Source organism: Vipera berus (genome assembly GCF_964194415.1).
Source record: "Vipera berus genome assembly, chromosome: 4".
Lineage (NCBI taxonomy): Eukaryota > Metazoa > Chordata > Lepidosauria > Squamata > Viperidae > Vipera > Vipera berus.
In genome coordinates, this window is record NC_138206.1 from 83417936 (window position 1) to 83430976 (window position 13041).

Consider the following 13041-nt stretch of genomic DNA (forward strand, 5'->3'; position numbering starts at 1 on the left):
GAATCTAGCTGTGATTGGGAAGAGGGTCCTCTCACTCTCACACAGACATATACACATTTCCCTCATTCCCCTGGGCTTTAAAGTTAAAATTTAGAGATACTTAACAGTCCTCAAGCTCAAACTCAAAACTCCCTTCACTACCCTTGCTCCAGTTGGGCAGGGTCTGGGAAACTCACCCACAGACACAAGAGTCTGCTGCCAGCAAGATGGAGGCTTACCCAGTCCCAGTCCATTGGTCAGGTTAACTTGGAGTCCCATCCTGGGTGCCAAATTGTTGAAAGAAAAAAATCATCAGGTCCAGTCCAAGCTGGGAATAAATAAAATGGAGGCTGTTTGGAAAGAAGGTTCTGTTTATTGAACAACAGAACCAACAGCATGTGGCTCTGGAACAGCTGACAAAATGGAGTTGGGATAGGTGGGCTTTTATACCTTCTTTGGGCTTTGTATTTGAGGTTGTTCCTGTTCCTATGGCTTTGTATTTAGGTGCTTTCTGTTCCTGTGTAACGTGACCTGAGCTTGAGTGTGCTCTTTTGGTATTCTAATGGTGGTGAGTTAATCCTATTATATCCTAAAGATCATGTTCCTGTCCTTGGGAGTCTTTGTTTTTCTAATCCCATCAGCTCAAATCTTCTCTTTGGCTGTGGCTGAAAGCATTTTGCTTATGAATAGGTGGCCCCAAATCTGCATTTTTAAAAGCTGGTCTCTGCTTTGGGGAAGGAGATTTGGGACTGCTTTCTGCCTAAGATTTTTATATTATTCCTTTGGGGAATTATAATATTTTGCCCTTTTTAATATCCCCCAAAATATTTCCTTCTCTGGGGGAGGGGAGTGGGGTGCTGACTTCCCTCACTGGTGTAGTTAGGTTTTAGATAAATAGTATTTCCAAAACAGTGGCATCATTTGTCCAATCCAAAAAATACTGCTAGACTTTGGGTCAGTAGGTTCAGAAGATGTTATTGACCACAGGTGTTGGATTTACAGTATCTGTAGGTGGTGGTGCTTACTCCAAGTTTCTGGGTTATCCTTTTTAGCAGTTTCCTCAAAATACTCATCCTTGTAACTTTTCAGTCACTACAATATATGGACTGCACCTCTTTCTAGGACAACCTTCCACAACTTGCTATTTTGCAAATGAGTTGGACTTCAACACACAAACCTTCCAGTCAGCATGTCATCTGTCATTGTTGAATGATGGATTTTCAGTACATATGGGGAAAAAGGCCATTTTAGGACTTTTCTCTGGATTTTGTGCATATTTCTTAATTTTTATGTCAGTTATTGGGACTTTTCTGTCCCATTGCATCGGAGTCCCTTTGAAAATATCCAAATTGTCCCTGCTAGTAACTATGTTATTTTATTTTATATTTGTTGTATGCCAAGTACATTATGACTTTGTAGAAAGTATCATTGCTTTTAATAGATTACTATGAGCATGTATTGAATATTTTCATTTAAATTTTTATATCATATTATAGATAACTATTTCAGTTTTAGTTGGATTTTTGAACTCAAGTCTTGATTAAATTCAAAGAGGAATGAACACACTAAGGAGACATAAAGGTTATCTTTGAAAGACTGCAGCTGTTGTTATATTCTTTTTTCTTTGCATCTGAATTTTATTCTTTTGTAGTCTACTTCTGAATATTTTCTTTGATAAATTCAGCTTTTAGACATTTACATAATATTTGAAGAAAATTAATATTTCCCCAATGGATAAATAAAGAATCTGCAGTGCCTTAGCACAAACAAGAATAAAAAACATAGGAACCATTTTTATAACATGTAACATGTGTCCTTTCAATAAGTTCAGTATATACATATTCCCATGGCACAATATTCTGTTTATAGACTCTTTTTCTAACTCAGAACTGTAACTGAAGAACACAGAAATAGATATGGTTCAGCGAAAAAACACTGCCAATAGCTGTGGATAGATATTCTATTATTCGGCTCAGGATGGAATCCTTTTGGAAACATGATGCCTTGCTCCCTTTGAAAGAAATGTAGAAAACTTAGTCTCAGCAATGCATTTAGATTTGTTTTTTCTAAATTCATATGGTTAAAATGGGAGTGAAATATAGATTGGTCTTCTCAGGCAGGATGATTGATTTACAATTATGTGAAATTAGTCTTGTAGTAAAGGCAGCTATATTATTGCACAACTATGTTCTGATATTTATTTTGCACGGTTGGAATTTTTAGCATGGACTAAATATTTCTGGGTGAAGACATTTTTTTTTAAAAAATGAGAACACCAGATTAGTAGTCATAGTTAAGCCTGATTTTCTTTTTTAGTATGGCCTTGTTTTGAATTCTTAGTGTTGGATTCATGTCAGGGAGAAACTAGGCATTGAGTTACATTGCAAGTTTAGAACTATTTTATAACTGGAGGCTTTTTAAAATCCTGGAGATTATCCTTTATAGGGCATGAAAATAGTGGAATATGGAAATAATAATATTAGAGAAGATTCATCTACTGAATTACTTGAGATATTAAAGGCACATAATCTATACCCTGGGGGAAAGTAAGTTGTAAGCTTAACTGTGATTATGTGCTATTCCACAGTATAAATATGTTTTCAATATTCCTAAACCCAAAGGATATGTGTACTGTAGATTTGACATAGCTAGTTAAAATGGACTCAGTTATATTCATGCTAACTTCTCTTTTTATGCAGGATGGATTGCTATGTTGGGAGCCGTATGGCTTCTTGTGCTAGCCAACATTCATGATTTTGAAATGATTCTGAACAGAGTGGAATGGGCAACCCTCCTTTTCTTTGCAGCATTGTTTGTTTTAATGGAGGTAAGATGAAGGCATTTTAAAGAAAGTTTAAAATCTTGGGGTCAACAAAGAAGAAACTTTTCATTTTTACTTTCTTGAATTGTTTTCAACCAAGAGAAATATAGATTGCTCTTTTCATGCAGGATGATTAATTTACAGTTATCATGTAAAATTAGTCTTGTAGAAAAGGCAGCTTTATTACTGCACAACTTCTGTGTTCTGATATTTATGGCTGTAATTTCTGGATCAAGACATATGAGTTAGGAGCTCTTTGTATAAAGGAGTGTAAAAAACTTTCTTTGCAAATACAGAGAGATGAAATCTATGATTATCCTCATCCTATATGTTTTCTATATGGTGCAGCATAGAGGAAGGATCACCCTATGTGCCAGTTAAGGCTGGCACAACCAAGGGCCATTCCTTTTGGGAATAACCAATGATAGTATGATATATTTTGATAAACAGTTGATGTACATCCTTGTCTGTTCTTCGTGCCTTCTCTTTCATTTTGTCTGTTCAATATTTTGAGTTTAATAGAGCTATAATTTTGCTAACTATACTGAGTGGCTTGTGTGCTTGATCTAATCAGGATATAGGGTTTGAGTGCCTTGGTTGTGTGCTGGGTGCAAATTAAACTGGAGACTATCCACATTAATTTTTCAGGATTAGCTCTGATTTGGTTTGAGATTCTGTAATACTTGAGATATGTAATCTTTTACGTGGCCTCAGTATATTTTAGATGCAGCCTATGGGCCCCCTGCAAAAATTGTCATCAAATGTGACTGAATGTGATGAAGGAGGAATATATGGAATTTATGGGAAATAAACATATTAATTATATTTAATGAAGGTAATAAAATTAATTTCATTTTTGCTCTGGCCCCAACCATGTTTTCTTTGGCTTGCTATGTTTTAGAGCATAGACCCCAGAATGCTACTCCAAAATTGTGTAGCCCTCAGCCTGAAGCAAAGAGGTCTATCCTTTCATTCCAAAAATTGTGTCAGTTAAAAGAAGGAAAAGGTACATTTGGAAATTATTCTCCAGATACTTATAATTATTACTGTCTACTATCAGGACTGAAGAGGAAATCCTGATATATAGAGCAATGGGATCCTTAAGGGCAGCGCTTTACTCCTTAACCGAAGTGAAGACTGACTATTTATTCATATTACAGAAAGTAATCTTATGCAAGAGAAGATCTGGTAAATTCTAGATCAGTGCTAAGATTTGTCTTTCAGATGTTTCCCAAATATCAAGGTTTTTTTTACTTTGAGTTCAGTGAATTAAGCAAATCTTCATCTGAATTTCTTCCAGGTGCCATGTTTTCCATTTCAGTGTTTTATCTACATAGTCAAAAGCAAATTCAGTGAGGCTTATGGAGAGGCAAATGAGATATAGAATTTAGCTAGGTTTAAGAATCTTAGAAAGAGAAAGAATGAATACTTTCATCCAGTTGTTATATCATCCAGCTTAGAAAATTCTTCTGCTGATGGATGGAGTAGGATAACTACAAGGAAAAATACATTGTGTGCCCTATGCTTTCCTATGGGTGTAATTGGTACAAGCCATGACACAATGTTTTGATCATTGTAAAGAATAAGCACCGCTGCACTTTGTAAAACTCTTTAGATAGTAAGTAGACAACTCTTAGACTCATTCTGTCGTTCTTTGAGAGAAAAATGAGACAGTCTAATGTGAACAGAATGAATATTAAATTTTAAGCTAACCATAATTTCTTACCCAATGCTGGACAATCCTATGATAATCTAAGAAGAGTATATATTATAAATACCTCAATAATAAATTATATACTGCTCAAAAGAATAAAGGGAACACAAGATAAGACATCCTACTATTAAATACAGTACATTGTGTTGTTTAAGTGTTCCCTTTACTTTTTTGAGCAGTATATTTACTTACCCAAACTGACTGACCACGAGTGGGCCAAAACGCAGTGGGAATATGAGCGACTTCTGACTTCTTGACAGCTTGCCCGCTGACTTTACTTTCTGGCAAGGAGAACTGAGCCTGGATTTTTTTATGCATTCTATAAATTAGCCAAATTTAGGTACCTGCGGTATAATGAAGTGTTTGGCCTAACCTTGGGGTACAAACAGACAAACAGATAAACACAATGTGAGTTTTTACAGTGTACAGTATGTACATTGTATATGGTAAATCTTCCAACTTGTTTTCCTGCTAAATGGATTAAACTCCTGAACTGATAGGATTACAACATTCAGGGTAAAGGCACTTCTATGAAATTAATGAAGAATGAAGGTACTATGTTATTTGAAAGACATTCCAGATCTGTATAAACTCACAAAGTTAGTAGAATTGGAGTGCTGAAATTATTTCTTTTAATTCAGGTGGACTTATAGTAAAGCAGGTGCAATTCTAGATATCATTTGTCTTCAGTTCGATCAAAAGTCATAAAGGTAAAGGTAAAGGTTCCCCCGCACATGCGTGCTAGTCGTTTCCGACTCTAGGGGCCGGTGCTCATCTCCGTTTCAAAGCCGAAGAGCCAGCGCTTGTCCGAGGACATGTCCGTGGTCATGTGGCCAGCATGACTAGACGCCAAAGGCGCACGGAACGCTGTTACCTTCCCACCGTAGTGGTCCCTATTTTTCTACTTGCATTTTTACGTGCTTTCGAACTGCTAGGTTGGCAGAAGCTGGGACGAGTAACAGGCGCTCACTCTGTTACGCGGCACTCGGGATTCGACCCGCCAAACTGCCGACCTTCCAATCGACAAGCTCAGCGTCCTAACCCACTGAGCCACCGCGTCCCTCTATCAAAAGTCATAGGAAACGGCAAACTTCTGAAATAAAGCAGAACAATTAGCAGAATAACAGCAGAATAACTAGCAAAAATTTTAGGATGCAGCAATGATTTTTACACAGTGTCAAGTCAGAAATCCTACCTACAAGGAAGGACTCCATATGCACATCCAACTAAGTTAATCAAGCTAAATTTAACTATTCAGGTAAAGGTACACATAAGGGTTTTTTTTTCAGGCGGGATAACAGCATGAAAAAATAAAATCAGAATGTAGCCCCCAATCATAGTTTAATAAACTTTGCAGGCGTATTGGATCTTCAAGCCTAATTTTCTTCTGAAATTTTGACTATGCCACACTCAACCTCTCTAGTGTAGTTGAGCTACACTAATGACTTTTAGCCAAATTGTTTCTCTGCAGAACTTATCATAGCTCCAACTGTTCTGTTGTTTTTAGTGCCATGCCTCACTGAGTGTTCATCTCTTTCCATAACATGGAAACAGAGAAATGAACTTTAACAAATTGGAACTACTAGAAACAGAGGTTATTTTTAGATGATTATTGGTTTAGTGGTAGACACATATGATTTAAAGAGAAAATGCTTTTCCCCTTCACATCTGGAAGGATGCACAGTTCTTTGCATACAGTACTTCCATCATGTTTTGATCACTGAAAATTTGACAATTTTTGTTGGCTTATTCTCTTTGTATCTGAGCCTGAGAGATAATTGAATTTGGACCACACATTCTAAGAAACTCATTGTGGGCTTTATACTTGTCAATGCACATCTAGGTGACAGTGTGCACTTATTAGTCTTTCCTCTATGTTTGTTGCAATAGAATGGGGCTGCTGTGGGCCAGCTCAGCCAAGGAAAGTTGGCTAGAGGCAGTGATGGGATTCAAATAATTTAACAACTGGTTCTCTGCCCTAATGACTGTTTTAAGTATTAAAAAATGATATACTGAAAGGTACAGTAGTTTATTATTTCATGCATTTAATACTTAAAGAATAAAAGAGGTACACAAAACTAGATTATATTATAAGAAAGAGTTTTAAAATATTAATGAAAAATATTAAATAATACCTAACACATGTGTAAACATCAAGCTAGAGCAGGGGTGGGGTGCTGCCCCAGGCACCCCTGCACCCACTTATCTTAGGGCTGCTGCAGCCAGACCTCCCATGCCCCAACACCTGTCGTGCCACTGCCTGAGTTCTACTGCAGCTGCTTGTGGCCACACGCCACATGGAACATCGTGCCACTGCCACTGCTCATGGCTGCAGACCTTGAGGCTTGTTGTTCCAATTGCGCTACTGCCATTGCTCATGGCCACAGGCCTCATGGCTCATTGCACTGTCCTAACTGCCAAAGTCCCACCATCAAGGAGACAGGCAGTACTGAGCTCTTCTGCCAAGAGAGGGGCTTCTGCAGGCTCTGCTTCTCTGCAGGGAGAAGTTTGCTGCTACGAATCCCTGACGGGGGCACTTTAAAAAGCTTGCATGACCCTCACCATTATGCTCAGCATACCGTTGCCTTGCCTGCAGCTTGCTTTGGGCTCCTCGGTGCCTTTGCCTGGTGGACATGGAGGATCAAGCTAGAGACTAGTTCTGTAGGATTTAGGTGCCGCTGCTTGTGGCAGGAGGTTTGAGTGGCATGACGGTTAGGATGGTGAGAGACTGATGGTGATATGGGGAGCCCGAGTGAGGCCTTCCTCCTGTCCTCCCCCTGCGGGTTTAGGAAAGAGGTGCTCTGGTGATTTGGGAAGAAGATGAGACAAAGGCCAAGTGAGGGTGCTCCCTGGAACTGGAACACAGTGGCTGCGCACTGAAAGAGGAACTGGTCATGCCAGCATGAATGTTGTGGTTCTTGAAAGAGAGGGTAAGAACTTGGGGTTGGTGGAGAAGGAAATGAAGTCATTTCCAAGAAAAGGGGAAAGACTTACAAACCAGTTAGGCCTTTCGAACTGGTTCGTTGAATTCAACCAAAAATTAGGTAACGGGAGTTTCCGGTGATGTTGCTGCAAGATGGGCACTGGGGAATGAATCTCCCTTCCCCAAACCCGGTTTCTACCTGCTGGGGAGTCCAATAGGACCGAAGGTTGCCCCCTAGAGGCGACTGGCCAAAGGGTGAAATTTTGCAGATTGTGGGCTAGCGGTGTTCCAAAGGAGCCCTCTGGACCGGCAGGAAGAAAGGCTGACCATACCCATGTGGTCTGCCAGAAGCAGCTGATCGTCGGAGACAATGAATTTTAAAGTAGAAGGCAAAACCGCTGATCTGGGTGAGACTACTTTCCTTATATCTCTACAGGTGGAAATACTGGTTCTGGGAAACAGCATTCAAAAGCAAATCCCCAAGCTCCAGGGAGGGGGGGATTTTTTCTTTACCCCTTCCTCCTGAACTATAAGTGGCAGTTTAAGCTTTGGGGAAATTAAAACTGACTAATAACAATACTGTGAAGGTGACTGAGGCATAAAAGAAGGATAACTTGGAAAACTTTTGGTTTTATAAATCTTTTTTTGTTTATTTCTTGTTTGGAAACCATCTGGTTTTTAACTTCTTAAACTTTTTCAAAGTATGGTCGGAATGAACATCTAATGACGTCGAGTGGCAAAACTGAGAACTACATGCAGTTTTGTTTTTTGGGGTGGCGGGGTCTTTATTTTACTGAGTTGCTCTGATTGGAGTAAAACTTGGCTGTATGCCCAGACATTACTTATAGTTTAAACATTTTGGTGTCCTTAGAATTTAAAGTCCTGAAGATTGTGGCTGGAAACGAAAGACTCTTTTTGGATTGCCCTGTCTTACAGGATGGATTACGATTATAAATAAAAACTGTGTTTGAAGTCATCAGACTTCCTTGGATTACACATACAGCTTGACCTGGAATCTTTGCAAGCTGTTTTGAAAGAGTGAATAACAAGAAATCCCTCTGAACAGAATACTTTGGATTACAAATTTTGGTATATTTCCCCTTTTTTTCTATTTTTTCTTTTTTCCCTTTTTCTTTTTTTTTACTATTTACTATTTTTAGCGTTTACTTCTCCTATTTGTTAGGAGCCTATTGGATTATAAATTTTGACTTACTTGGTGGATTACAACATATGATTTAAAGATAAAAATGAGTGCTTCTAACTTATCTAAAGTTGGGGAAAAAAAGGATCTTCTGCTCCCTCTTCGGCTTCTGTAAGTCCAGTCTATCAGAGATCAATTGATACAATGCTTCAACAAGAAAAGGCTAATACCTTACAAAAGGACACTCAAGCGACCCTACAAGCAATTCAAGAGGCAATCGCTACTCACAAGATGATCACATCAAGAAACCATGAGAAGTTGAAAAGTGATTTTGACAAAATGAATAAAAAAATTAACAGTATGGATTCTTAATTTGAAAATTTTAAACAGGTGATCACAGATAATCAACAAAGAATTCAAAAGTTGAAGATAAATCAACTGAGGTTGACCAGAAACTAGAAGTTTTAAAAGATAAAAATCAGAAGTTGATCCAAATAAATAGAAGACTTATTATGTATTTATTTATTATTTGGATTTATATACCGCCCCTCTCCCAAAGGACTCGGGGCGGTGTACAGGGCAATTAAAGCACTATATACAACACATAATATACAAAAATTAAAATAAATTAAACCAAGTAGCCCTAAACAATAAAATGCATTCTAAAATTTAAAATTTAAAATCTAAAACCCCAGTCCCTCAGTCCAGGCCGGCAAGTTCAAATAACCAAATCTTCACGTCGCGGCAAAAAGAGCGAAGGTCAGGAGCCATCCGGAGCTCAACAGGAAGCTGGTTCCAGAGGGCAGGCGCGCCCACAGAGAATGCTCTCCCCCTGGGGGCCGCCAGTCGACATTCCCTGACCGACGGCAACCTGAGGAGGCCCTCTCTATGGGAGCGCACAGGACGATGGGAAGTTAATGCTGGCAAAAGGTACCCATGCCATTTAGGGCTTTATAGGTCATCACCAGCACCTTGAATCTCACCTGGAAGACAACTGGAAGCCAATGCAGCTCGCGGAGCAGAGGTGTTACATGTGAGTATCAGGAGACCCCCATCACAACCCGCGCAGCCGCATTCTGCACCAGCTGGAGCCTCCGAGTGGCATTCAAGGGCAGCCCTATGTAGAGAGCATTGCAGTAGTCTATCAGAGAAGTCACGAGCGCATGAGTGACTGTGCGTATGGCATCTCGGTCCAAATAGGGCCGCAACTGGTGCACCAGGCGAACCTGGGCAAAAGCCCCCCTAGTCACAGCTCCTATATGATCTTCTAAACTGAGCTGTGAGTCAAGGAGAACACCCAAGTTGCGAGCCCTATCTATGGGGGGTAACACCTCACCCCCTATAGATAAAGATGGAATAGAGTGGACAACCCGAGATGCCGGTATGCACAGCCACTCGGTCTTGTCGGGATTTAGACGAAGCCTGTTCCTCCCCATCCAGACCCTCACTGCCTCCAGGCAACGGGACATCATGGCGAGGGCATCACTGGGTTGATCTGGGGTGGAAATAAAAAGCTGGGTATCATCAGCGTACTGATGATACCCCACCCCAAAACCACGAATGATCTCACCCAGTGGCTTCATATAGATGTTGAACAGAAGGGGCGAGAGGACCGACCCCTGAGGGACTCCACAAACGAGAGGCCTCGAGGCCGACCTCTGCCCCCCTGCCAACACCGACTGCAAATGACCCAGGAGGTAGGAGGAGAACCACTGTAAAACAGTGCCACCCACTCCCAACCCCCTGAGGTAGGATACCATGGTCGATGGTATCAAAAGCCGCTGAGAGGTCTAATAGGACTAGGACAGAGGAGCAACCCCTGTCCCAAGCCCGCCAGAGACCATTCACCAGTGTGACCAATGCCGTCTTCGTGCTGTACCCAGGCCTAAAAAGAAATAACTTTGGGAAATATTAAACAGGCTGGAACATTGAACCTCAACTTTTTACTTTTCCATAATATTATAAACTAGCCATTTCTATAACAACAAATGAATCTAATCAATAACCCCCCCTTTTTGACATCAAGTTTTTGACACCTTGCTAAGCACTGGTGGTACCCAAATATTGTCATGTCCTAAAAGTGGTACAATCTGTGATAAGGTTGAAAAGCCCTGCTTTAGAATATGGGATAATTTCTATCAATGGCTAGAAAAACGAGTTAGAGGGAAAGGAATGTGATATGTAATTTTGAATATATATTAGCAAGAAGAAGGTTATTGAGTGATTAATTAACATATTGTTTATGATAATTAACTATTATCTATTATTGTTTGTTAAACACATGAACCCAGACATTATGCTGTTTGCTAAATACTGAGAATGTTATTTGGAAAACCCCCAACCCCAACCCTAATCCTAACCCTAACCCAAATCCCAACCCCAACCCCGACCCCACCTTATTTCTAACCCTATAAAAACTAATAAAATCTATATAAAAATATTAGGTAATGGTTCTGCCGAACCAGTGTGAACCGGCTGAATCCCACCACTGGCTGGAGGGGACTAGGAGGTGCACCTTCTTGGCCATAGCCCCAGCCTTTTGGAACATTCTTCCTTTGGAGCTCAGGATGGCTCTGACCTTGTTAGCCTTTCATAAGGTTCTAAAAACCTGACTATGTGCAAGAGCCTGGGATCCTGAAGAGTACAAAGTGCACTAAGTGACCTAGAGAAACTGGAAAGGTCTCCATAGGCCATCTTGCAATGTAGATTTGAATAGTTATGATAGATAATCATATGTAAAATGAAGAAAGCCTATCTTTTAAATACCAAGAATTAAACTGAAGTGCCTGCAATATCAAAAAATATTCTGCATTTGCTTGTGGGTAGAAGAAAGGTCATCAATATTGTTTTTATGAAGAAAATGGAGAAAGACTGTGGACAAAAGTTATTGTCTGCAGTTGGCAAGACACACATCAAATGCTAATCCAAAGAAAGTAAGCACATTTTAGCTACAGATCATTAATTTATACCTAAGTGAAATTTGACCAAAAGTTTTGCAGACAGTTTTGTCTATGGCATTACTTGAACTGTGTATGTTGCCTGAAATAAATTGGAATAAAGCAAAGAAGAAAATTTCTCTCAAAAAGCTTAGAAATTTGTAAAGGAGTATTTAATATTAGTTGGTAAATGACTTACAAACTGCAGGTCACTTGAAGAAATAATTTAATTCTATGATTTATTTTGTTGCCATGAAACACTGTTTAAAGACTTATACAGTATGTCCATTTTAATTTTTTCAAAAAACTGGAGAGAATATAGTTCTTCCTGAGTCATGCCAAGGCAGGAAAGTTATGAGTAAAATACAGTTTAATTTTTCACAATATTTGAAGAAATAGATTTGGTTAAGCAGAAATGTCAAAGATAGTTTCAGAATTAGAACTACTGTGCTTACCTCCTCCTCAAGGCTGCTGCTGCTGTGCTTGCTCTCCTTGGCCAGGTTGCTCATGGTGGGTGCAGGAGGGCAAAGTATGTGGGTCAGAGGGGGCCCCACTCCCTCTCTATGTGAGGAGCCTGGTTTTGTAACCAAAGCATCCTCAGCAATAGGATGGGAGACCACCAGGGAATGGCGAAAGGGCAACAGGACTGCGGGTGGCCAAGTCCTTCCTTCCTTCCTTCCTTCCTTCCTTCCTTCCTTCCTTCCTTCCTTCCTTCCTTCCTTCCTTCCTTCCCTCCCTCCCTCCCTCCCTCCCTCCCTCCCTCCCTCTCTCCCCAGGAAGGGATGAAGGGAGGGGGAGAGGTTGGCAGCGCTTCTTTCAAAGAGTGTTTGAAGAGACCTTTGAGGTCTTTAGTCCAAGCCCCTGCTCAAGCAGGGGACCTATACCATTCCAGACAATGGAATGTCCAATCTCTACTTAAAAGCCTCCAGTGATGGAGCATCCACAACTTCTGAAGGCAAGCCTTTTCACTGGTTAGTTGTTTTCACAAGTCCTTAGTTCTAGACTGGTTTTCTTCTTGATTAGTTTCCATCTATTATTGCCTTCTGATGCTTTAGAAAATAGGTCGACCCCTTCTTCTCTGTGGCAGCCATCAAATGTTAGAACATTGCTGTCATGTCACCACCCCTAGTCCTTTTCACTAACCTTGCTGTTTTTTGTTGTTGTTAGCTGCGAAGTCATGTCCGATTCATCGCAACCCTATGGACAACGTTCCTCCAGGCCTTCCTGTCCTCTACCATCTTCTGGAGTCCATTTAAGCTCACACCTACTGCTTCAGTGACTCCATCCAGCCACCTCATTCTCTGTCGTCCCCTTCTTCTATTGCCCTCAATCTTTCCCAGCATTAGGCTCTTCTCCAGTGAGTCCTTCCTTCTCATTAGGTGGCCAAAGTATTTGAGTTTCAACTTCAGGATCTGGCCTTCTAAAGAGCAGTCAGGGTTGATCTCCTCTAGGACTGACAGGTTTGATCGCCTTGCAGTCCAAGGGACTCGCAGGAGTCTTCTCCAGCACCATAGTTCAAAGGCCTCA

At 40.4% G+C, this 13041-nt stretch overlaps 1 protein-coding gene across 1 annotated transcript in view; it reads left to right on the forward strand.

The window, feature by feature from the left end:
* OCA2 (OCA2 melanosomal transmembrane protein) overlaps positions 1-13041 on the forward strand; it is a gene marked incomplete at its 5' end in the record, with an annotated part of 236442 nt that overhangs the window by 135276 nt on the left and 88125 nt on the right. Inside the window, one exon of the mRNA XM_081326959.1 lies at positions 2679-2806. Within this exon, the coding sequence (XP_081183085.1) occupies positions 2679-2806 (128 nt within the window). The remainder of the gene's footprint in view (positions 1-2678; positions 2807-13041) is intronic.